The 24,663-nt window shown below is 45.6% G+C and overlaps 1 protein-coding gene across 2 annotated transcripts in view; it reads right to left on the reverse strand.

Moving 5' to 3' along the window:
* LOC137434331 (ATP-dependent 6-phosphofructokinase, muscle type) overlaps positions 1–24,663 on the reverse strand; it is a 153,724-nt gene that overhangs the window by 110,363 nt on the left and 18,698 nt on the right. For both annotated transcript variants that reach the window (XM_078785498.1, XM_078785497.1), the window contains exons 4-5: positions 7,708–7,785; positions 4,532–4,721 (exon numbers count right to left, since the gene is read on the reverse strand). In XM_078785498.1, the coding sequence (XP_078641624.1) occupies positions 4,532–4,721; positions 7,708–7,785 (268 nt within the window). The remainder of the gene's footprint in view (positions 1–4,531; positions 4,722–7,707; positions 7,786–24,663) is intronic.

Below are 24,663 nucleotides of genomic sequence, written 5' to 3' on the forward strand. Positions count from 1 at the left end.
AGTTATAGATCTGGGGAAGGGTATAAAACAATTTCTAGTGTTGAAAGTTCCCAAGAGCATAGTGAGCGCCATGATTAGGAAATGTAAAGAACATGGAACTACCCAGACTTCCTAGAGCTGGCCATCCGACTAAACTGAGCAACCGGGCAAGATTGACCTTGATCAGGGAGGTGACCAAGAACCCATTGACTACTCTGACAGAACTTCAGAGTTCCTTGGTTTAGATGGGAGAACCTGCCGGAAGGACAACAGTGTCTGCAACATTTCACAAATCTAGGCTTCATGGGAGAGTGGCCAGACGGAAGCCACTCCTGAGAAAAAGGCACATGACGGCACACCTGGAGTTTGCAAAAGGTACATGAAAGACTCAGAGAGCATGAGGCAATGATTCTGAGGTCTGATGAGACGAAAAAGTTATATGAAGTATTGACTCAGAGGATTGAATACTTATGTAAATTAGATATTTCTGTATTTCATTTTCGATAGATTTGTTTAAAAAATAATTCTAAAAACCTGTTTTGACTTCGTCATTGTGGGTTATTTTGGGTAGATCGGTGACAAAAACATGGAATAAAATCCATTTTAATTTCAGGCTGTAACACAACAAAATGTGAAAAAACAAGGGGTGTGAATACTTTGTGTGAAGGTACTGCATAGCATGCTATTTCAAAACATTGTGGACGGATTATGCCAAAACTTGGTGGATAAGTTGGTTACGCAACAAGAACAAGGCGATTCGATTTTGGTTCAGGTCCAAATTCAGATCCGGCCTATCAGTGGGATCCAAAACGTAAACTGTTGAGCCTGGCGGAGGTATGTGCTGTACAAAGTGCCGTTCTAGTTATGGGTGTATCTGTCTTTTAATATGGAAAAAGGAGTGATCAAAATATTTTGATTATCATGATAAAGCGTACAATAAAGCGTTCAGAAACAACCACAAAAATGCCAAACTATTGAAGCGTTACAGAGAGGTTTTTCTTAGCAGGATGATAATCTACCAAGTGTTCATACCCTAAAATGAGGGAATGCTCAAGGGAAAGTTGTTGTTGTTGTTGTTGTTGTTGTTGCCTCGCCTCAACAGATGGATTATGTCGTGGGGAAGGGAATTGCAAGGTTTGTTGCAAAATTATATTATGTATTTTTTCGTAGGTCCTTTAGGTTTCGTAGGCCCTAGGCACTGTGCCTATTGAATAATATGGCCCAGGTATGGGTACCTCTAGGCCTATCTTGCCAGATCAGTGTAAAAAAAAAACTACTAGATCACATTTTAAGGTTTATGTCATGTCCAAATAAACTAAACAATGGCATTTTAAGGAAATAAAATAAAACGAAGTAAAATTACAACATGAAAGATTGAAGAAAAGATAGCTTATGATTCAATAAAATCCAAAGGAATCAATTAAATGAGAAACAACATGAGTGCGACTGGACAAACAGGTTTAGATTCCTCCTGTGTGCCTGGTTCCCAATACACACTTGCACATTTAATACCTGCCTGGAAAGTATGAATGCCTCAGGTATACAACTTTAACCCAATGATTTGTTGACTTATCCCACCAAATTTAACAGAAGAGAATTGTATATTCATTTACATTTCACAAAAACACAGAGATAAAACAGGGAGATTATCCTTCCTTTGCTTCCATAAAGAATGAGTGAGACATGCAAGAAAGCCTTTGGTTATGGAAACACACACCCACGATTGTGTTACTGAGATCTGGGAAAATAATAATTAAATAAAATGTGAAATCACCATACTCCAATAGGAGACTTCTGAAATGATGCATGGATGCTAAATTAAGTCTTTTGCGCATGCGCTGTGTTCACATTGACTGGGTTCGGCTCTCCGGGCACATTCAATCTGCCTTGCTAGTGTGAAATGTGTGATTCAAATAGTCTTTTAAACATTATTTTCAGCATTTAGACAAAAGAGTGGCAATTTACGGATGATTAAACATAATTGTTCCGTTCCTGAATTCAGATCTGACACCCAGAAAGATAGGAACATGAAAAATAAACGTGGATGAAAGGAGTCCAGTTCATACCATTTCCTGTTAATCCAAATTAGCTAGCGGCAGCTCTGCTTACAACATACATACATACATACATACATACATACATACATACATACATACATACATACATACATACACATGGATGGACACTTCTCCTTTCACCAATAGATAGAAAAAAATAGTACGTTATCTTGTGACCCTGGAAACAAACAATATATAACAATGTATATATATATATACTGTATATATATACATTTACATATATTTATAAGGGCACTCACAGCCCATACAACTCTCACTCCCATCCCCCCTCTTCCTGATCCTCCTCCTCGTCTTCTTTAATAAGGGGTGAGGTCCGATGGCACCAAGCTTCTGCCATGCTTCAACCACGATCCTCCTCCATTCCCCTCTGTCCTCAACCAACTCTCTCCACTCTCCGACCACCCCACCTTACTGATATCCCTCATCACACAATCTTCCCATCTCAACCATTGTCTACCTCTTTTCCTCCTACCTTTTTTTTTTTTTTTTTTTTTTCTATACTGAATCCAGGCTCGTGAAAGAGCTGACAACCGCGAGGGAAAGACAAAGACAGTACATGGGGACCGCGAGGGAAAGACAGTACATGGGGACCGCGAGGGAAAGACAAAAACAGCACATGGGGACCGCGAGGGAAAGACAAAGACAGCACATAGGGACCGCGAGGGAAAGACAAAGACAGTACATGGGGACCGCGAGGGAAAGACAAAAACAGCACATGGGGACCGCGAGGGAAAGACAGTACATGGGGACCATGAGGGAAAGACAAAAACAGCACATGGGGACCGCGAGGGAAAGACAAAAACAGCACATGGGGACCGCGAGGGAAAGACAAAGACAGTACATGGGGACCGCGAGGGAAAGACAAAAACAGCACATGGGGACCGCGAGGGAAAGACAGTACATGGGGACCGCGAGGGAAAGACAAAAACAGCACATGGGGACCGCGAGGGAAAGACAAAAACAGAACATGGGGACCGCGAGGGAAAGACAAAGACAGCACATAGGGACCGCGAGGGAAAGACAAAGACAGTACATGGGGACCGCGAGGGAAAGACAAAAACAGCACATGGGGACCGCGAGGGAAAGACAGTACATGGGGACCGCGAGGGAAAGACAAAGACAGTACATGGGGACCGCGAGGGAAAGACAAAAACAGCACATGGGGACCGCGAGGGAAAGACAAAGACAGTACATGGGGACCGCGAGGGAAAGACAGTACATGGGGACCGCGAGGGAAAGACAGTACATGGGGACCGCGAGGGAAAGACAAAAACAGCACATGGGGACCGCGAGGGAAAGACAAAGACAGTACATGGGGACCACGAGGGAAAGACAAAGACAGCACATGGGGACCGCGAGGGAAAGACAAAGACAGCACATAGGGACCGCGAGGGAAAGACAAAGACAGTACATGGGGACCGCGAGGGAAAGACAAAAACAGCACATGGGGACCGCGAGGGAAAGACAAAGACAGTACATGGGGGACCGCGAGGGAAAGACAGTACATGGGGACCGCGAGGGAAAGACAAAAACAGCACATGGGGACCGCGAGGGAGAGACAAAGACAGCACATAGGGACCGCGAGGGAAAGACAAAGACAGTACATGGGGACCGCGAGGGAAAGACAAAGACAGTACATGGGGACCGCGAGGGAAAGACAGTACATGGGGACCGCGAGGGAAAGACAAAAACAGCACATGGGGACCGCGAGGGAAAGACCAAGAAAGACCTTTGTCCCTCAACCTATCTGCTGCCTTTCCCATTCTCACTTTCCGCATCAGCACCAAGTGCCCAGCCCATCTCACCAATCTCCCGGTTAAGCTCAACTGCACACCAGTGTCCTCCCTCAGTTCATCCATTCTCCTTCTATCCATCCTCTTCACTCCCACAATCCTCCTGACCCAGTTGTACTTGAAAATCTGCAGTCTCTGTTGTTGTCTCTCTGTCAATGCCACCATTTCCAGACCATAAAGGTAGTCCGGCGTTACACACGACATCAGAAACTTTCCTTTCAATCTCTTTGAAATCTGTCTGTTTGCCATTACATCCTCCACCATCCTCCACACATTCACTCCCACCTGAATCCTCCTCCGCACCTCTGCCTCCGACTTGCTATCCCCGGTCACTGTTCCACTCAGATATTCAAACCTCTTTCCTTGTCTTATCTCCTTCACCTCTCACCTGATATTCATTTATTTTCTCTGCTGCCCAACCCACATCAACTCCATCTTCTAAATACTCACTTTCTCACAGGTACATTCACAAGTATTTTCGGCTTCTTCAAAAGTTTTTTTGGTCGTTTCATTCTCCAATCCTTATCTGGCTGGCATGAAATATGTCCAGGCCACCCCGATTGACTTCATTACCAGGGGTATCTATGTCTGCGCACCGATCAATGTCGGGCGGATTACGTCATTTTGAAAGTGCTGTATTGCACAGACCTGTTTAGTATATAACTGGAGATATACACTCACCATCCTTGACCAGGTCTGCCAGCAGGCCGCTCCACTCTTCTCGGAACTGGTTAGCTCCAGTGAGGCTGCCATCCCCTCCAATTACGCACAAGTTTGTAATACTGTGCATTACCAGGTTACAGGCTGCCTTGAGACGCCCAGCGCGTTCCTTGAAATCCATGCAGCGTGCACTTCCGATAGCTGTGCCGCCCTGCAGAACACCATTCGCAAATGTGTAATGTGAAAGTGAGTCAGTATATAAATAAAATTAGATAACCATTATATATACTGTATGTATTTCCTTTCATTGTTTTAATTAAATTATTTGAAAATTAAGGTAAAGAAAACTAGAAACCATCTGAAAATGCAAAGCCCGTCCGCATCCGTTTGTATTTAGATGTCTTAGTCTTCTTCCATATGCTCAAATAACAAAAACAGTTTGAAAAAAAATTAAAATTGAAAATTGATGATTTATGCAGCCTTTACCTTTGAGATTTGGATCTAAAAAAAATAATCAGCTTCTAGCTTTTGATTGGTGAACCAATTATGTGACCCAATATGCAAATTCTTTAAATTTCATGTCAATTGGACCAAAATTGATGATGTTAAGTGATGCAGACCTTTGACCTTTTGACCAAATTATTAATTTGCCTTCTCCATATTCTCATAGCAAAGCTTTGTTGAAAAGTTGATGACTAAACTCAAATGGTAAATTTAAATTTCAGGTTAATTGGATGAAAACTGATGATTTTATGTGACGCTGACCTTTAACCTTTAGACAAAATTATTAATTTGTCTTCTCCATATTATCATAAAAGAGCTTTGTTGAAAATTTGATGATTAAACTCAAATGGTAAATTTAAATTTCTGGTCAATTGGATGAAAATTGATGATTTTATGTGACGCTGACCTTTAACCTTTAGACAAAATTATTAATTTGTCTTCTCCATATTATCATAAAAGAGCTTTGTTGAAAATTTCATTACAATAGCTCAAATGGTAAAAAAGTTATTGCACACACACACACACACACACACACACACACACACACAGACACACATACAGACATACACACACACAGACACACACACACACACACATACAGGCATACACACACACACACACACACAGACACACACACACACACACACACACACACACACACACACACACACACACACACACACAGACGGACACAGACGGACACAGACAAACACACAGACACACACAAACACAGACACACACACACACACACACAGAGACACACACACAGACACACACAAACACAGACACACACACACAGAGACACACACAGAGACACACACACAGACACACATACAGACACACACACAGACACACACACACACACACAGAGACACACACACACACAGACACACATACACACACAGAGACACACACACAGACACACACACACACACACACACATACAGGCATACACACACACACACACACACACACACACAGACACACAGACACACATACAGACACACACACACACACACAGAAGTGATTACAAAACTAAGTCTCTTGCTGCGCAGGGGATGAGCTAATAAAAACAATTCAGATTTACCGGTATCTGATTTAACATCTTCGCTAAAGAACTTTCATGCTTTGGAAGCCTTCCCAAGTTTGTTGCAAAGGTTTCATTGCACAGGGTTTTGAAATTATGTTCATCGAAAGGACTTTGACAATATCTCAGTTCTTTACTTATTAATTTACCTTGAGTGAAATCTACTCTGATATCTCAAGAGATGTAACATAAATCTGTTGATATCATCATCAGTATCTCACATCGGTCTTATAGTGGGGCGGCTTAGCCCAAATATTCAAAAGAATTGTGCATTTTGTGAAACAAGCACCAAATTTGGCACAAATGTACATTAATATGTTGCGAACATTTTCAGATATTGGGCCACTTGAAATTCCGTAATTTTTTTTTTCAAATTTTTTCAAATTTCGTAATTTCAAATTTTTCGGGTGACACCGTCACAATTTCGGTCTTCGAGGCCGGCCGATAGGCAAAGTGTGACCGGAAGGGACGAGGTTCTCCTGACCACGTGGCCCTCGATCTGGGAAGCGAGAGGCGTTCCATTAGTGGACGCGCCCCTCACGCCCGACTTTTGGGCGGCCCCGGCAGGCCGTTTGTTTTGACGTTCCGTGACAGGCCCCGCACCCCCACCTCCGGGCCGACCGGAAGCTTGTGCTGAGTACATCATACCTGAACAACTCAGTGAGGCAGAACACAGCAGTGCACACCAGGGTGACCCCTTCAGTGCATAAACCAATTAACCTGTCCACTGCAGGGCATATAGAAATGAAGTTATTTTCTGCATATAATAATAATATAAGTTCAGTTCTATATAACAATTTCTGTTATCACCACTACCACTACAACTACCACTACTACAAGCTTTGTCTGGAATTTTGTGGACTAACAGACAAACAGACATACAGACAAGCTGGGATCAAAACATTACCTCCTTCCACCATTGAGTGTAGAGGTAAACATCATGGAAATTATATCATGCCCTAGATTTAATTCATGCTTACCCGTGTATTTGCTTCACTGGTTCACAAGGTCTTTTGCATACATGTAATTCAGACTCTCGTCTTCATTGCTGACCACACAATGTTCGCAACATATTAATGTACATTTGTGCCAAATTTGGTGCTTGTATCACAAAATGCACAATTCTTTTGAATATTTGGGCTAAGCCGCCCCACTATATCGGCCGGCCTCGAAGACCGAAATTGTGACGGTGTCACCCGAAAAATTTGAAATTACGAAATTTGAAAAAAATTGAAAAAAAAAATTACGGAATTTCAAGTGGCCCAATATCTGAAAATGTTCGCAACATATTAATGTACATTTGTGCCAAATTTGGTGCTTGTATCACAAAATGCACAACAGGTTTGCTATGCTGCTACACTATTACCATAGTTGGTGACATTTTTAAATCTTAAAATAACCATCCAATAACACGTTCGTGTATTGAGAAAAATTCTCAATTTCCTTGCAAAATAATATCCTTGTGGAAATGGAAGCCAAGTCTGATAATGTTTTCATGAACAATGGTAAGATTTAAAGTGGCTGAAGTCAACAATGGTGGATAATAAATGTGTTTGTATTGTTGTTCAAAATATTGTTTGTGTCATGTCACATGGATTCAAGTTACCAGCTGCAAAATACTTGATACATCATCCCAGATCGCTTCCTTGATGTTGTGACCACCGTCCACCATGCCTTGATAACCCTAGATAACAAAAATTGAATATTGTCTCAGGTTTTGCACAAATGGTCAGCTATAACATGCTCAGCTCAGCTATAACATGTCAAGCTCAGCTATAACATGTCCAGCTCAGCTATAACATGTCCAGCTCAGCTATAACATGCTCAGTTCAGCTATAACATGTCCAGCTCAGCTACAACATGCTCAGTTCAGCTATAACATGCTCAGTTCAGCTATAACATGTCCAGCTCAGCTATAACATGCTCAGCTCAGCTATAACATGTCCAGCTCAGCTATAACATGTCCAGCTCAGCTATAACATGTCAAGCTCAGCTATAACATGCTCAGCTCAGCTATAACATGTCCAGCTCAGCTATAACATGCTCAGTTCAGCTATAACATGCTCAGCTCAGCTATAACATGTCAAGCTCAGCTATAACATGCTCAGCTCAGCTATAACATGTCCAGCTCAGCTATAACATGCTCAGTTCAGCTATAACATGTCTAGCTCAGCTATAACATGCTCAGCTCAGCTATAACATGTCCAGCTCAGCTATAACATGCTCAGCTATAACATGTCCAGCTCAGCTATAACATGCTCAGTTCAGCTATAACATGCTCAGCTCAGCTATAACATGTCCAGCTCAGCTATAATATGCTCAGTTCAGCTATAACATGTCAAGCTCAGCTATAACATGCTCAGCTCAGCTATAACATGTCCAGCTCAGCTATAACATGTCAAGCTCAGCTATAACATGCTCAGCTATAACATGTCCAGCTCAGCTATAACATGCTCAGTTCAGCTATAACATGCTCAGTTCAGCTATAACATATGCCACATGTGATAAATTATTACTTAGTATGAGGATGGGAGGCTATGATTATGGAGAAAATCAAACCATTTTTTGAGTACATAATAAATAGATATCCCCTATCCCCATCACTGGCATCGCTCAGTAATCTAGTGCTAACACTACATGTAGTTTACCTCTGAGGTCCCAAGACCAAAGTATGTGGCTGTGATATTTTATATCCTGAGTTGGCCTGTTAGCATTCCCAGATGAATCCCTGGTTCATGATTTAGGAACCGCAGGTCCAAGTACCATGTGCAACATTGTCCATCGTCTATTAATGCCGTTGCAACCAACTCATGTAAAAGTACATATTGGTATCTCCTAATGTGTGTATCCTTCACAAGGTATGCACAAACTCTATCGTGGCCTTGGATTAACGCTTCGCAAAATATATATAAAATCCAGACACACCGGATTCCTTCACCACTCAAAACTGAAATCATGCCATCACAGGCATCACATGTTCAAATTCCTTTCATGCTTGTCGTCTGATCTTTGCAAAATAAATATAAAAATTCTTTATTATTGTTATTATTATTAATATTATTCATATTGTTATTCAAAGTTCCCATTTCATTGTGGGAAGGCCATATCTCAACTGATTAAATGTCAATTGCTCAACTACCTGAAAAGAAAATGACAGGACCAAAAAAATAATGTTGTTGCGATGGGATTGCATCAGAAAGATGTTGGTGGTGTTTTGGGTTGTGCTTGTGTTTTATTTATTTATTTATTTATTTATTCACAGAGCACGTGTATGTGTCTAGTGCTGTAGTAGGTTACGGTGTGGTTTACCACTCGTTGCTTTTAGCTACAGCCGCCGGATAGCTCTGTGAGCGAAAAGGCCGATTGTGTAAGCCCTTCCTTCTGGAAGCCACTTCCCTTGCCGAGACTTTCAGACTAGCTCCTCGTGGTGCACCATGGTAACAGCGCCTTTGAGGGCACTAGCTAAATGTCTGGAGGATCTCGGAGTAGGTTGGTACCCTAGAGGTGTCGTGTGCATGGCCCTCCATTGTGAGGACTTACTGTGACACTCACCAAGTACCTTGGTAGGCAGTCCACCTAGAAGAAGGAAACCGATTGCAAATCCCCCAGCTGCCATGCAGGTTATGTCTCTTCGGACAAAGGCCAGGCTTCGGACAAAGGCTTCCTAAAATCCCAACTTAATCGCTAAACTTTCCTAGAAGAAGGTGCAGAGGAAAGAAGGGGAGTGTTGTGTTATGAAGCTGTTGTCCGATATTCCATTGGCAAATTTCCTGTGCGGCTGGAGCAGAGATGAGCTTTTTGTGATTCATTTGATTGACAATGAAAGTTGCTCAAGTCAAGTGTGCCATCCATAAAAGTTCATTCGTTAACTTTTCGTCTCAAGAAAATATCCAAAAAGAGATGAGGTTTTTTTTTCTCTATTTTAATCTCCATTTATATTTTATTTTCTATTTTCGTGTACAAAGTTAAGGCTTGGGAACTTAAGAGCTGGAACATTGAATGGATCAGGCCACAACACAACAACAGGAACAGTAGAAAGTGGGAGGGTGGGTGTTACCAACGGCAAGGTTGAAGGACAAAATAGAGGGAGACTTGACTTTGACAAATAAGGGAAGTGGGGAGGAAAGAGAGCAAGGGCGGATGTACAGGGTGGACAACATGGATACAGAAGCAAACTCTCAGAAAGGAAAAAGTGAAAATTTGTAACAGGATTGGAGTTTGGGAGTCGTCATAGTTTTGGATGGGGGGATCTGCCTTGAGATTGCAGGCAGCAAGAAAAGACAGCTTACGTTAACATCTAGTAAAATCTAGCTGTTCATTACCATCTCAGACAGGATTAAAGACAGTGTGGGAGTTGATTCCACAGGTGGGAAAAAGAGAAACAAATGAGTGGAGGTGAGCAGTGATCCTGGATTTTGGTAGTTTCACTGGAAGGGGGTTGATGGTTGACCGCACATGCCCGGCAGAAACCTAGGGGGGAGGCAAAGGATGGAAAGAGCAGGGGATGGAAAACCAGAAAGGAGGCAGTAGAAGACCGAGAGACCACCGACCTGTCTGCAATTGGCTCATGGACTCAGTCTCAATGCAGGAGATTACAATAATCATGTAGGCCTTGGTTTCCACGACGTCAAACTGAGCAAGATTTGAGGCAGGGGAGCCTGCCCAGAGGGGAGGGCAGTACTCCATCCATCTGTGGATGAAAGCCTTGTAGGTAGATAGGAGTTCAGGTGTGCCAAAGAAGGACTTTGTACGATGGAGGATGCCCAGTTGACGGCTGCCTTTGGAGGCCTACTTTGAAATGTGGTTTTGCCAAATAAATATGGCTGATAGTGAGACCCAGGAGTTTGAATGACTAAACTTCCTCAACAGAATTGTTCAGAAAGTAGATCGGAGGGTTTGCCATGTGATCTTTTCAGACAGAGATAGTGAGATTTCTCGGGATTTGAAGACATATTCCAAATGTTTTGCCAACTTATGATTTTGTAAAGGTCTGAAGAGAGTGAAGAGGATGCAGCCTGCCTGTCTGAAGGATGAGGAATGTCACGGCAGAGGGTGGAGTCATCAGCAAATAGATGAAGAGGATTTTCTAGAGAGTCAGAGCGATCATTTATGAAAATCAGGAATAGGACTGGGGCCCAATGGCTGCCTTGGGACACTCCATCCTTGACAGGGAAAGGAGATAAAAGTATTCCGTTGAGAGCCACACGGCTCCGAGAGGAAATGAAAAAATATCATTTAATAATCCAGTCAATATATAAATGGCAATTAATTTTCCTTTCTAATTATTTAATTTCAATGGCAAATGTCCCTGTGTAGGCCATATCGAGGAACTGTTTCAGCAGCACTGATCGTGAGGAAAGCAGATGGGAGGTCAATTGAATGACATTTTCTTATCATATGAAAACTGAAACCAGCAGCAAGTGGCGATCTTCGACTTTTTGGTGGTTTACTCAACGAGGCTGACGACTACCTGAGAAGTTTTCATAAAGTCTTAAGTCAAATCAAGGCCTTTGGGCAGAGTGGCATCAACTTGGCTTACCATCTTACACATTGCTGTAGCCTCCTGGAGCTACAGACTTGGCATTTAATATGGAATATTTTTTTTGTGGGGGTGAACTTACTTTTCAAGATGACTTAGAACCAAATAGTCTAGTAGGAAGACTAGGTCCCCCTGCACCCCCCGGAGATATACTTCTAATCAGTGTTTCTAGATTGGAAAAAATGTGTAGAAAATGACTAGCTATGGCCCCAAGCTGAAAAAATGTCCCACATACCATTTTTATGCAAATTACTGCTGCCATTATCAAAAAAAGACTAGGTCCCCCTGCACCCCCCGGAGATATACTTCTAATCAGTGTTTCTAGATTGGAAAAAATGTGTAGAAAATGACTAGCTATGGCCCCAAGCTGAAAAAATGTCCCACATACCATTTTTATGCAAATTACTGCTGCCATTATCAAAAAAAGACTAGGTCCCCCTGCACCCCCGGAGATATACTTCTAATCAGTGTTTCTAGATTGGAAAAAATGTGTAGAAAATGACTAGCTATGGCCCCAAGCTGAAAAAATGTCCCACATACCATTTTTATGCAAATTACTGCTGCCATTATCAAAAAAAGACTAGGTCCCCCTGCACCCCCCGGAGATATACTGAAACTGGCAGTGACTGGTGATTGAAATGCGGTGCCTTTTTGTGTTTCAGGTCGAGGTACGTGAACTCCCCACGATCTACAGCAACCAGGAAGAGACTGATACCAGGGTGGTTCTGTACCTCCATCATGCTGCTACCATCGGATACAAGAACGCTGTAGTCAGAACACCGGACACAGACATCCTCCTGATCCTGCTCCACCATGCCCACAACATCAAGCTGACGGTGTACCTGGATACAGGGTCAGGGAAGCATCGCCAACTTGTCAACGTCTCTGAGCTGGCAGAATCCCTGGGAGAGGACTACTGTGCCACTCTCCTGGGGTACTATGTGTTCAGCGGAGAAGACTGCACCAGTGCCTTCAAAGGGAAGGGAAAAGTCGGGCCCTTGAAAAAGCTGGAGAAGAATCCCAGGTTTCACAGGGCATTCGGTGAATTTCACAGGGTATTTAGAAAAATAAAACTTTGTGTTAACGTCTGTGTAGACGGACCTTAATATGAGTCTATTATTTCGTAAAACTGTGATTATTTTGTAAATAAAGCACTAATTAGCATACTAGTATACCATAGACACATGTAATCATGTTATGAATAGTTCTATCATGATCTATGCCCTTCAAAACATGGGTCTAGACACCTTCATTTTTCAATTATCTGCAATATTGGCTGAGATATGTCAAAAATCGTTTTTTTGATAATGGCAGCAGTAATTTGCATAAAAATGGTATGTGGGACATTTTTTCAGCTTGGGGCCATAGCTAGTCATTTTCTACACATTTTTTCCAATCTAGAAACACTGATTAGAAGTATATCTCCGGGGGGTGCAGGGGGACCTAGTCTTTTTTTGATAATGGCAGCAGTAATTTGCATAAAAATGGTATGTGGGACATTTTTTCAGCTTGGGGCCATAGCTAGTCATTTTCTACACATTTTTTCCAATCTAGAAACACTGATTAGAAGTATATCTCCGGGGGGTGCAGGGGGGCCTAGTCTTCCTACTAGACTAAAAAGTTCATTGGAATTATGTTGAAATTATTCTAGATTTTGTTAATGTGACCTTTAAAAGAAACAAAAACCACATTTGACATTTCGAAGCAAATAAATTGATCCTTGAAAGTGATGTAAACTGATATCGAACTCAATTCACGGACGGTACTGTGTTAAACTTCTGTGCGTTTTCCAGAAGTATCTCTTTATTTTGCACATTAGCCAAAATATTTTTTAACAAAAACCAAAGTTAAATTACGACTGGGATTACGGACAGTAAAATTACAGTTCAGTACTTCGTGTAACCCCCACGAGCATTCAGGAGAGCACGTACACGTTGAGGCATGCTGTTCACGAGATTTGCCAAGGTTTGGACAGGAATCGCTTGCCATGCAGTTGCAATAGTCTGCTGCAATTCACGCACAGAGGCAGGCTGTGGTCCAAGTTGTCGATTTGACGCGTTAATTCTGCCCACAAGTTCTCTATCGGATTCATATCCGGGGACATGGCAGGCCACTCCATATGCTCTACACCACGGTCAGCAAGAAAGTGTTGGATCATGCGAGCATGATGAGGCCGTGCATTGTCATCTTGGAAGACAAAGTTTCCTCGAAAGGCTGCACGAGCAAATGGAAGCAAAGTTTCTTCCAGAATGGCCGTGTGCTTGAACTGGTTCAGGTTTCCATTCAGAACAACCAGGTCAGTTTTGCCCCCTGCATGAAAAGCAGCCCAAACGGTCACCCCACCACCTCCAGCTTGGACTCTTGGCACTATACAATCTTCGTTGTAGGCTTCATACACTTGTCTGCGCACTCGGACACGGCCATCTTGACGATAGACCAGAAATCTAGACTTGTCACTGAAGATCACGTGATTCCAGTGTCCTGGCTGCCATTGACGGTGCTCTCTGGCCCACTGCAATCGGCGCTGGTGGTGTGGTCTGGTCAGACGTGGCTTTCTCAGGGGACGCCTGGCACGATAGCCTGCTTGAACCAGTCGTTGGCCGACTAGCCTTCTGGATACAGGCACATTTGTCAGTTGCTGCCACTCAGCCCTAAGCCGATTATCTGACTTGGTACGGCCATTGCGGACTAACCGGTGCAGCTGGCGATCATCTCTCCTTGTGGTTCTGCAGGGACGTCCTGGCCTCGGTTTTGGAGTAGGGACACCCCTCTGAGCATTTCGTTTCAGGATCTTTGACACCTGACCTTGAGTGATGCCATACTGCCGAGCAATAGCACGCTGTTTCATGCCGGAATTTCGTAAAGACACCACTAAATGACAAACAGCATTGTCGAGTTGACGGACCATCTCCAGGAGAAGCGGCAATAACTTTTGTAGATGTGCAGCAGTTGTTTTCCACTAATACAGAACGCAACAACCCTTATATAACCGATTGTGAAGCCAATCGTCAAATGTACCTGTCTGTACATTTTGTCACGCCACCTGTGATATAATCCTGTTATTGACTTCTTGCTGCGACAGACAATCAGAGACATGGTTCTTTTAACAAAGAAATCACCGAAGCGTAAAAGAAACTCACCAGATTGATATACCGAGTTCAGAAATTAAACCCAAGTCAAGAAAAAAAAAAATTCCATATTAAATGCCAAGTCTGTAATTGCGAGACCCTCACTGGCTCCCACCATGGCTCTGGTGCTCCCAACATCCACCATGCCCTCTTGGCACTTTTGCCTCGGGCCCTCCCTGGGCACCTGGGCTCCCTAACTACATCGCCCTACTGGCATTTCCTGGTGGCTCTCAGCCGGCCTGGATGCCCCAAACTAGATGCTTCTTCCTCACCACTCTAACCATTGTCCCTCACTTCCAGCCTGGAAATTGGGCAGAAGCAGAAAGTAAAATAAGGGACAACGCCCAAAACTTGAGGATGGCACTGGCACACTAGCGGCGGGCGGGTGAATTGGTTGGAGATGCTTTCCCTTCACACCATTCAATGTACATATTATACTTTATGGGAAAAGGTTAAAGAGACTTTCCAAGTTGAGCTCCTCGTTTGGTTATTAATTATTTATAGCCATAAATCACAACCTACATTTATGCCTGAAATGTGGTGGTATATAGTCCAGAAAACCCTTAAAAAGAGACGAGTATTTGTGTATTTTGGTACCGTGAGAAAACTGAAAAATCCACTGTCAGCCGGATGTGCCGTGTGTGCATTGAAAGGATTTTCTCAACTGCAAGTAACTCTTGGCATAAGTTGTGCTACCATGACGACCCTAGTGCAGGTCTCTAATAGGATTACTTTATTGTGCCTTTTGACAAGTAATTAATGCACAAGTTCAAGAGTAACTACATAATCCTTTGGTGAAGTGTTACTAAGGCCAGAAAAATAATTACTTGCCCAACCTCAAGATTTTATTTCAGCTTGCTCAATTTACCACCCATCAACTGCATATGATTATAATATGGACTCGTTAGGTAGTTCAGGGGTTGTGAGTCTGCCCTAGTACTTGTGTGGGTTCAAATCCAGATCCGACACCAAGATGTTGTTTCACAGGTAAGGTGCTCTATCTGAGTGCGCCGACCTTTCGATGGGACATTAAACTTGTGTCATGGCTGCCAGCATTTGCTGTTGGATGTCAAATAACTTGTGATGCCTTTCAAATGAGTAGACCATTGTATGCCAGCATCCGACGAAATTCCATGAACATACCTGAACCAACAGGGTAGACCTGAACCTGAACATACCTGAACCAACTGCATGAGTAGTGGAACAGTGATGCAGCTACATATTGTAACAGTGACGCGGGTGGACATGGTCAAATCTCCCACCCAGACTGTGACCAATCTAGCGACAGCTAGTCCTTGGGACTGTACTTCATTCACCAGGAAAGCCCAAAGTATCTTTACTTTGATTTTCGGCGCACAAGAACTCCAAAGAGCCTGACACCTGCGATACCGTGATCGGTTTGAAAATGATGCAGGCCGAGCGAAGACCCTCGACGAACCACCCTGTTTGTACCCTCCTAACGAGGGGTTTTTATTTTAAAAAACGGCCATGGATTTATTCACGCTTAGTGGTCATTTGTCCCAATTCCGGACCGCACACCGAACCAACACTTCAATGGTGAAAACCGGGTTTATTACAGAGGATGAAGGGAGACCGGAGAAGTATTACTACGCTGGAAGAGAAAATTCCTTATGGGCTCAAATCCCTGCACCCATAAATAATCCTGTTGGCTTATCCGGGACCTTATGGCCCTCGTACTCACGAATATGGCACAGCAAAAGGAGGACAAGACCGAAAATAATCCTGTCCACACGCTATGCTTGCGCATGGTCATTGTGGTTGCGACGGTGGTGGTGGGCTTATTTGCAATAGTACGGGACACGTCCTGGTCCGGACTTCCACTGGGTTTTTGTCAGGTTATGCTGCGTTTTCTCACACTTTATCTCAGGGACACGGAGCTGGTCCTGACCACTCGCGCTGCTCCGGTCCTGATTTGCCCTCGCAGCGCCGATGCTTAATTTCACCATTGACCCATTCGACTTTGTGTCCAACAGTTCTCCACGAAACCCTCAAACTCCTGAACTCGAACCCTTCCACTAATAAATTTGAACCCTTACACTTTCTATGCAATGTTGTCCTCCACCGTTTATAGATGCCAGTGAGCTAGTATGGCTTTGGGACGCTTCTCGCTCTTTGCTCGTAGTTGGGCAGGCTACTTTTGCCGTGTCACGTTGCGTACTCATTAAGTTTTCCGTTTTCACTGGTCCGTGCTCCATAGAGGGCTTGGTTAAAGCACATATAGACATATTACAAAGGGGTAACGATTTAGAGAATTAAGGTGTGGGAATGGTTGGAGCTTAGACACATACATAAGGCAGTGTGACTCTTGATTTCTGCCAGAACACTCTTTTACACATGACCTATCATGACACACAGCAACCAACACTTTTAAATACTATACGTATATTAATGAAATATATATCCCATCATAGACCCTTCAGCCGTCCCCAATGAATGAATGGTGTATTAAATTCAATATTTATTTATTGAAATGTTTTGTGAATTCATATTGGCCCAGGATTAAATTACAAATTGTTTTGCAAGTTGAATAATTACATAGGTGCAGCTGGGGTGCTGCTTCATTGTTCCCAGATTATGGCAAGAAAATGGAATTTGGACGAGGTTCTTGCACGCAATGTCATACTTTATAAATTCACAGTGGAATCTTTACAGTCCACCAGCAAATACTAGCAGATGGGACAGCTGGCTTTACGTATATCTGTCAGCACTATGCACTTAGTCATGACAAATATTTAAATGTTCTAATGGAAATATAGACACATGAGGTAAATTGTTAATGTCTCACCAAACTTGGAAAGTTAAATTATCAAAACAGTCCTCTGGAAAAATGGTACATGGGGAGAATATAATCAGTGTATATATGTATATATATATATATTGTTACAGACACGACTTTGATGTTATGGTGGGCCGAGCGGAATGGCCGCCGTGTCCGCACAAGTTACCCGATTATACTCGAACGTTGCCGAGTCGCGCTACGCTAAATCAATGAAGGAAAAGGACACAACGGCTGGGATTAAAATGACACGACACCAAGGGTTCAGTTCTCAAGACCTCCGGAGGAGGTTATATTAGGGCGGAAGGTCAGATTACAACGACAAGAGGGACAGCATAGAAAGGCAGGCACTTAGACACACTCTTATATTAGCCCCGACAGACGACAGATAAACGGGACAAAACTGACTCACACGGGGATTGATGGCAAGGAGGGGCAGGTCTTCGATGGCTCAAGGTGCACCTTGGCTCAGGGGCAAAATCGACCCGGTCCAGTCCAAAGATGCGGGAGGTCTCACTCAGCGCTCGGAGGTGGTGACTTGTCTTCTCAAGCTGGGGGCGCATCTGACGTCACGTCCGGTAAGTGGCCGCGTATATCCGGCGGGGAGTGACACGCCCTCGGCTCGTTAGCTCCGCCCCAGATGGAATCGGCCCGTTGCTTCTCATTGGGTGCGTGCGGGGGGGTTACCGGCTCCGCCCTTGACGAGGGGCTGACAGGGAGCCCCTTCGTGGTAACCCCGTCGGAGCGCATGGTCAATGGCGGCTAACCGAGCCGGTTTGAGGACGCACACTCCCCCCGCGCCGCGCCGCCCCCATTCTCCTCTGTTGTTGTAGTTGTAGTTGTAGTTGTTGTTGTTGTTGTAGTTGTTGTAGTTTCATGGGGAAGATGGGAGGAGGTAGGGGAAGGTCCTAAACTCACTACTGGTGCCATACAATCACATTCTGGTGCAACGAAGAGTCAGAATTAATGGAAACGAGTCCTTAACTGACATAGACTAAGAATAACTAGCAAGATGTCCGAAAGTTGTCTACGTGAGATGCGGTGGACCTGGGCACGACATTTAATGGGGGAAAAAGGGGAAGGTCGGTTCTACAGAGTGTTATTTACAGGCAATGGGACTAGGGAATGGGGGATTGGGGATAGTTGGGGAGTATTGGGGAAATAGGGGAGTATTTACAAGCGGATATTGAGGCCAAGTCCCATATCCGCAACATTGCACCCTTCTCTACCCTCGGGGCGTCCCGACCCGATAAATTTTTACCTATTTTAGTGTGGCACTCAGATGTAGTTCCCTCTACTATTAACTCTACCCTGAGTGCGACAGTTTTACAGATATTCACAAATGAGTAAATATGTCCCCCTGCGACGTTGCACCCTTCTCCTCACAGAAACACACCCACAGGATAACCGAATCCGGAAAGAATTCGCAAACTAAACATACAGCCGGTAGGGAGCATTATTTACAAGACTACGCTGCTATTTACACTACGATCCAGGACCTGTTTTTGGAGGAACACATGCAGATGTTATGCATAGAGAGAGCACGCATGCCAGCATCGATACACCAACCCACGAGTGCTCTGTGGCCTTACGGCCTTTAATAATGTGCAGAGCACCCCATCCAAGCACCAAAAGCAGCACCCCATCACACCGTCAGCACCATCCGGTGCAGTCACCATTGTTCAATGAATAAAAATAACTTCAACAACCCCTAACCCTGCAGGTGTCTCTTGCTCTTCGTGTGGTGCACTTGGCCTTCTGGCTTCTTTCAAAAATAAAGAAAGGCGCCAACCACGTCCATTTCTGTATTGTGGCCTTCAGTGGTGTCAACTAAAAGTGGTTCACCTGTATGGCATAGGTGCCACGTTGACCCATAGGTCCATCCACGGGTGGTGCTTGGCCGCAAAAGAACTGCGGTCCATTGTGGGTGGCCACCAACATTGCGGTCCATATGGTGTATCGATCCAGGCAGCAAGCAGCGAAAGTGCAGGCCCACAACTGCGTAGCCAGCACCTCTCTCTCCTCTCTCTCTACCCCAAAGCCAGATCCTCGGAGGTGGGAGACAAAAGAAGAAGACAAGTGAGTAAGGTGGTAAGGGCGCAAAAGTGCACGCAATATAAGATGATGCACACTGGGGGCACATGGGAACCAGGTGAGACAGGTACGTTCCTACCGTACGCCCCCCCCCCCCACCAGGTAACCTACATGGCCCCTCCCTTACCCCTTACTGTATCCACAAAACACAACACTACCCATAAACATCTATTTTACAAATCAACAAACATCCCTACTGTCTTCCCCGTTCCTCCCATAAACCAAATTCGTCTTCTCTCCCTCCTAACCAATCAAATTTGCCATTTTCAACTCTCATCAAAATTTGCCATCTCCAACTCAACATCATAATTTGCTATCACCAATTCATCATCAGTCCCTCCTAGGGAGGGAGAGATGGAATCACCCCAATGTCTCATCCACGTCGTGATGCGTCTCACAAATCCTCACAGCAATTCTCATTTCCTGCACCAAAACAAAGAAAACACAGGTGTGGAGTCATCATCATCACCACAGGCAAGTGGCTGCGTATGGTGCGACAGGTTCATCAATCCTAACTATTTCCTAAATGACTTTAACAACTTTACACTACCCGGGGTCTTTCTCCGGCCAAACCATTGGCCCTCTTACACTATGGGTTCTAAAAACCAATTCCCATTGGCCAAACTGTGGTGCTTTTCAATTTGGGGTCTCACTCCCCCGATTCATCTCCCGGTGCCCTCGCACAATTTCTGGGCTGTGGCGTGTACCTCTCCCAGCGGGTCTACCCACCTGCACACCTCCACCACTGCAGTTGCCTCCGAGCTTACCTGCTCCTTACCCTAACCTAACTACCTGGGGAAGGCCCTCTGGCGCTCTCCCCACTCGGTGCCCTCTCTGGCACTGGGCTACCCGATCCACACCCGGGATCCTCAGGCACCCACTCACAACTACCGGCTCCCAGAGCCCACCTGCGGCCTCACCTGGCCGACATCCTCACAGTGGTGGAGTGCCCAACCAACTACACACACTAACAGGCTACACGCCCAGCCATTTCCACAACACTAATGCACCCATCCAAATACCATTCTGCAACCGCACCACAAATGCCAATATCCAACCACAATTTACCTATACCCTCTACCTAACACTTACACTACCCGCCCCGGGTACTCATGAAAGGGGTCCACTCTTCCCCCATCCACACCTTCGCACCATGCACACCACTCCGTACCACTTACTCCAACTCTCTCCACACACCTGTACCTGCACACCTGTGCTATCACACCTGGTGCCACCTGCACCCTTCTCTCCCCAAGCGCATTCACGCTGATCCACAACACTCATTACTCACACACTGCTCCACACACCTGTCCAGTTGCACACCTGTGCAATCACACCTGTTCCATCCTCACACACACACGGCATCATCTCAGCTAACTACTCCCTTCTGAAACTTGCGCTTCCCAGTCGTCCCTTTAAACTATTGCGCTCCCTCGTCATTATCATCCACACTAAACTACCTGCGTCCCCACTACAGGTATCAGTCACTAACTAAACTTAACGTTACCTAATGTCATCTTCGCTAGATCCCTATCAATATAACCTAACCCACCCGGGCTAGTTTTCACTGCCATACATCCCATAAGCTATTGCGCATTTGCCCCACCTGTGAGGGATGGTGGATTTGCCATCCCACCACATCGGGGGTCTCTCACTATCAATTTTGCACATCAAATTTCAACAAATCAAAAATTTGCCAATCACTGCCCATCATCTGCCAATCACTACTGCCAATCCCTTGCCAATCATCAAATTTTGTTTTTCTCTAATTTTGGGTCCAAAACACTATCCTCATCACCCGTCTACTTATTAGATCCTCTCGGTGCGCCGTGACATCATTAAACTCGGTTCGTAAAGCCGAGCAATGAATTCGGGTGGTTTGGTCGCCTGCAGGTTGAGTCCGTCCGGCTTTCGGTTTAAGGGAGGTGGTTTGGTTGGACCGAGGCTCCACGCACCATCTCGGCGCGGAGCCATCCAATGTCCCGATCTCGACCTGCCGGACTGCCTCAACAAAAAGTGGTCGCCATGACGACCCTTTCTATCGGGCTGCCCGCTCCGCCTAGTGGAGCACGGACGCGGCCGTTCAAAGCGAGGCCCAGCACGCACCGAGGGCCCGATTCGGCTAAAAGTCGACCTAACCTCTAACCTGGTTACCGTCGATGCTTCACCTGGATTCTTACACCCCGCAGCCCGTTCCTTGCTCACACATCCAGCCGTCTCCATGCTCCTCGTACCTTTCCTTACACACCCAGGTACCCTCATTCCACTCACAGCCTTGGTCACACACCTGACCACCGAACACTTTGGCACACATTCGTTGGTCGCACACCTCACCAACACACCTCTTCGCGCCCCCCTCCCCTGTCACCTCCTCTGTGACAATCACAGGTGTGCTCTCATTCGCACACCCAACCACGTGCCTCACCACCAACTCCAGCGTGCATTCCCACTCACGCTCTACCATTCCAGGTGTGCATCCTTCCATCCCAGGTGTACATCCTCGCTCACCTGTCACAACCAACTCACTCTCCTTGTCACTCTCACTACTCTCACCTCCATTCTTGACAGCGCACTCACCCTTACTCTTGACAGCGCACTCTTTCCTCATGCACCTGTCCGTCACACACCTTTCTCGCGCATACTCTCCCGTTACACCCTCTGTAACGCTTACCACACCGCGCTTCCATGTGCTCCCTCGCACACGCGCTACGACCGACTCACTCTCGCCAGCATCCTCACTCCTTGGCACGCACTTTTTCCTCACACACCCCAGAGTCGGACTTTCTCGCACACCCCCTTTTTCGCACACCAGACCTGTCGCACACTTCACCCACGGCCTCTCACGAACACCCGGGTCCATCTCGACCCCCAAGCTCCTTAAATCCCCTGGCGCATCATACGCACGACCATATTGGTCACCACTTACACCGGGTCCTCTTCCTCTTCGCTTCTCCTCCATCACCTGCGAATCCCTCATCCGGTTAATGAGCACATCATCACGATCCAAACACAGACTTTGGACCAATTCTTTTATCTCCTCTTTTATCTCTTTCTTATCCCCTCTCCGTCGCTTCTTAATTTCGCTCACCCCTTCTTCCACTTCTTCTAATTTCTGCTTCACCTCTTTTATTCCCCGGTACGTCTCCTCAAGCTCGTCCTCCAAGGCTACCTTGACCGTTTCCATGTGCGTCCTCACCTGCCGGTCCTTCGTCTCCATTACCTCTATCACCTCGTCCAAGCTCGTTGTCAATCCCTCACGTACCATCTGACATTCCCTCTTCGTCGCTACCAAGTCATTTTTTAGGTCATTTTGTGTCGCTTTTAACCCTCCTATTACCGCAGTGTTCCTTTGAACCTGCTCCGTTAGTCCTTTTTGTCCCTCCGTCAGCTGTTCCACCTCCTGCGTCAGGTCCTCTATGCCCCCATGCAATTTTATAGTCCCCTTTCTCACCTCCTTCTCCATGTGCTCCTTACAGTGCCTCACCTCCTCGCGCACTCCTCCGACCTCCTCACTCACTCCTCTTCTGATCTCCTCTCCCATCACTTGCATCTCCTGCCCAGATGCCACCCTCATCTGCTCCATTTCCTCCCTGTGAGCATCCAGTTTGGTTTCTACCCCCATTCTGACCCCCTCTATCTGCTGCCCCATTTGTTTAACTTCCCTTTCCGCTTGGTCCCTCATGTCCCTCAATTTGCCTTCCATGGTGTTTTCTAACCCCTCTAACCCTTTTTGCATCCCTTCCATTTGATTCTCTTGAGCGGCCATTCTGTTTTCTACCCCCATTAACCCCTCCTGTATTTCCCCTAATCTATTGTCTAATTTCCCAAATTTCTCGTCTAATCCCTTAAAATTATTGTCTAACCCCTCACCGGTACCCCTCGCTTCGTCCCTCATTACCCCCATTTCGTTTCCCATTACCCCTATTTCGTTTCCCATTACCCCTATTTCGTTTCCCATTACCCCTATTTTGCCCTCTAATCGCTCACCCTGAGCTTCTATACTGTTTTTCAAACCTCCAATTTGGTCTCCCATTTGTTCCATAAAGGCCCTCATTTGCAGGAGGAAAAGGTTCGAATCCACCAGGGGCGCTGCCACGGTCGCGGGCGCGGTCGCCGTGACCAGCGAGGCGCCATTTTGTGCGTCTGCTACCCTCGCTGCTTCGCTCTCCTCACGTCCCTCAATTTGGTCCTGGACCGACCCTGCCTCACTCTCCTCTACCGGACCCCAGCTGTCTTGATCCGCCATAGCGCGACTTTCAAAATTCGGGTTTTTATTTCCGTAAAACAAATCAAATTTCGCTGTTATAATTTCGAGCGCGTAAAACGCGCTCCGGATCGAATTTTACTTCCCAACACCAAAATGTTACCCTAATGGTACACTTGGTGTTCCAAAATTTGGGCTAAATGAATTTAGTCCCAGGTCCGAATCCGACACTCCTGACACCAATTGTTACAGACACGACTTTGATGTTATGGTGGGCCGAGCGGAATGGCCGCCGTGTCCGCACAAGTTACCCGATTATACTCGAACGTTGCCGAGTCGCGCTACGCTAAATCAATGAAGGAAAAGGACACAACGGCTGGGATTAAAATGACACGACACCAAGGGTTCAGTTCTCAAGACCTCCGGAGGAGGTTATATTAGGGCGGAAGGTCAGATTACAACGACAAGAGGGACAGCATAGAAAGGCAGGCACTTAGACACACTCTTATATTAGCCCCGACAGACGACAGATAAACGGGACAAAACTGACTCACACGGGGATTGATGGCAAGGAGGGGCAGGTCTTCGATGGCTCAAGGTGCACCTTGGCTCAGGGGCAAAATCGACCCGGTCCAGTCCAAAGATGCGGGAGGTCTCACTCAGCGCTCGGAGGTGGTGACTTGTCTTCTCAAGCTGGGGGCGCATCTGACGTCACGTCCGGTAAGTGGCCGCGTATATCCGGCGGGGAGTGACACGCCCTCGGCTCGTTAGCTCCGCCCCAGATGGAATCGGCCCGTTGC

This window comes from Myxine glutinosa, chromosome 10 (assembly GCF_964187855.1).
Source record: "Myxine glutinosa chromosome 10, kmMyxGlut1.1, whole genome shotgun sequence".
Classification (NCBI taxonomy): Eukaryota; Metazoa; Chordata; class Myxini; order Myxiniformes; family Myxinidae; genus Myxine; species Myxine glutinosa.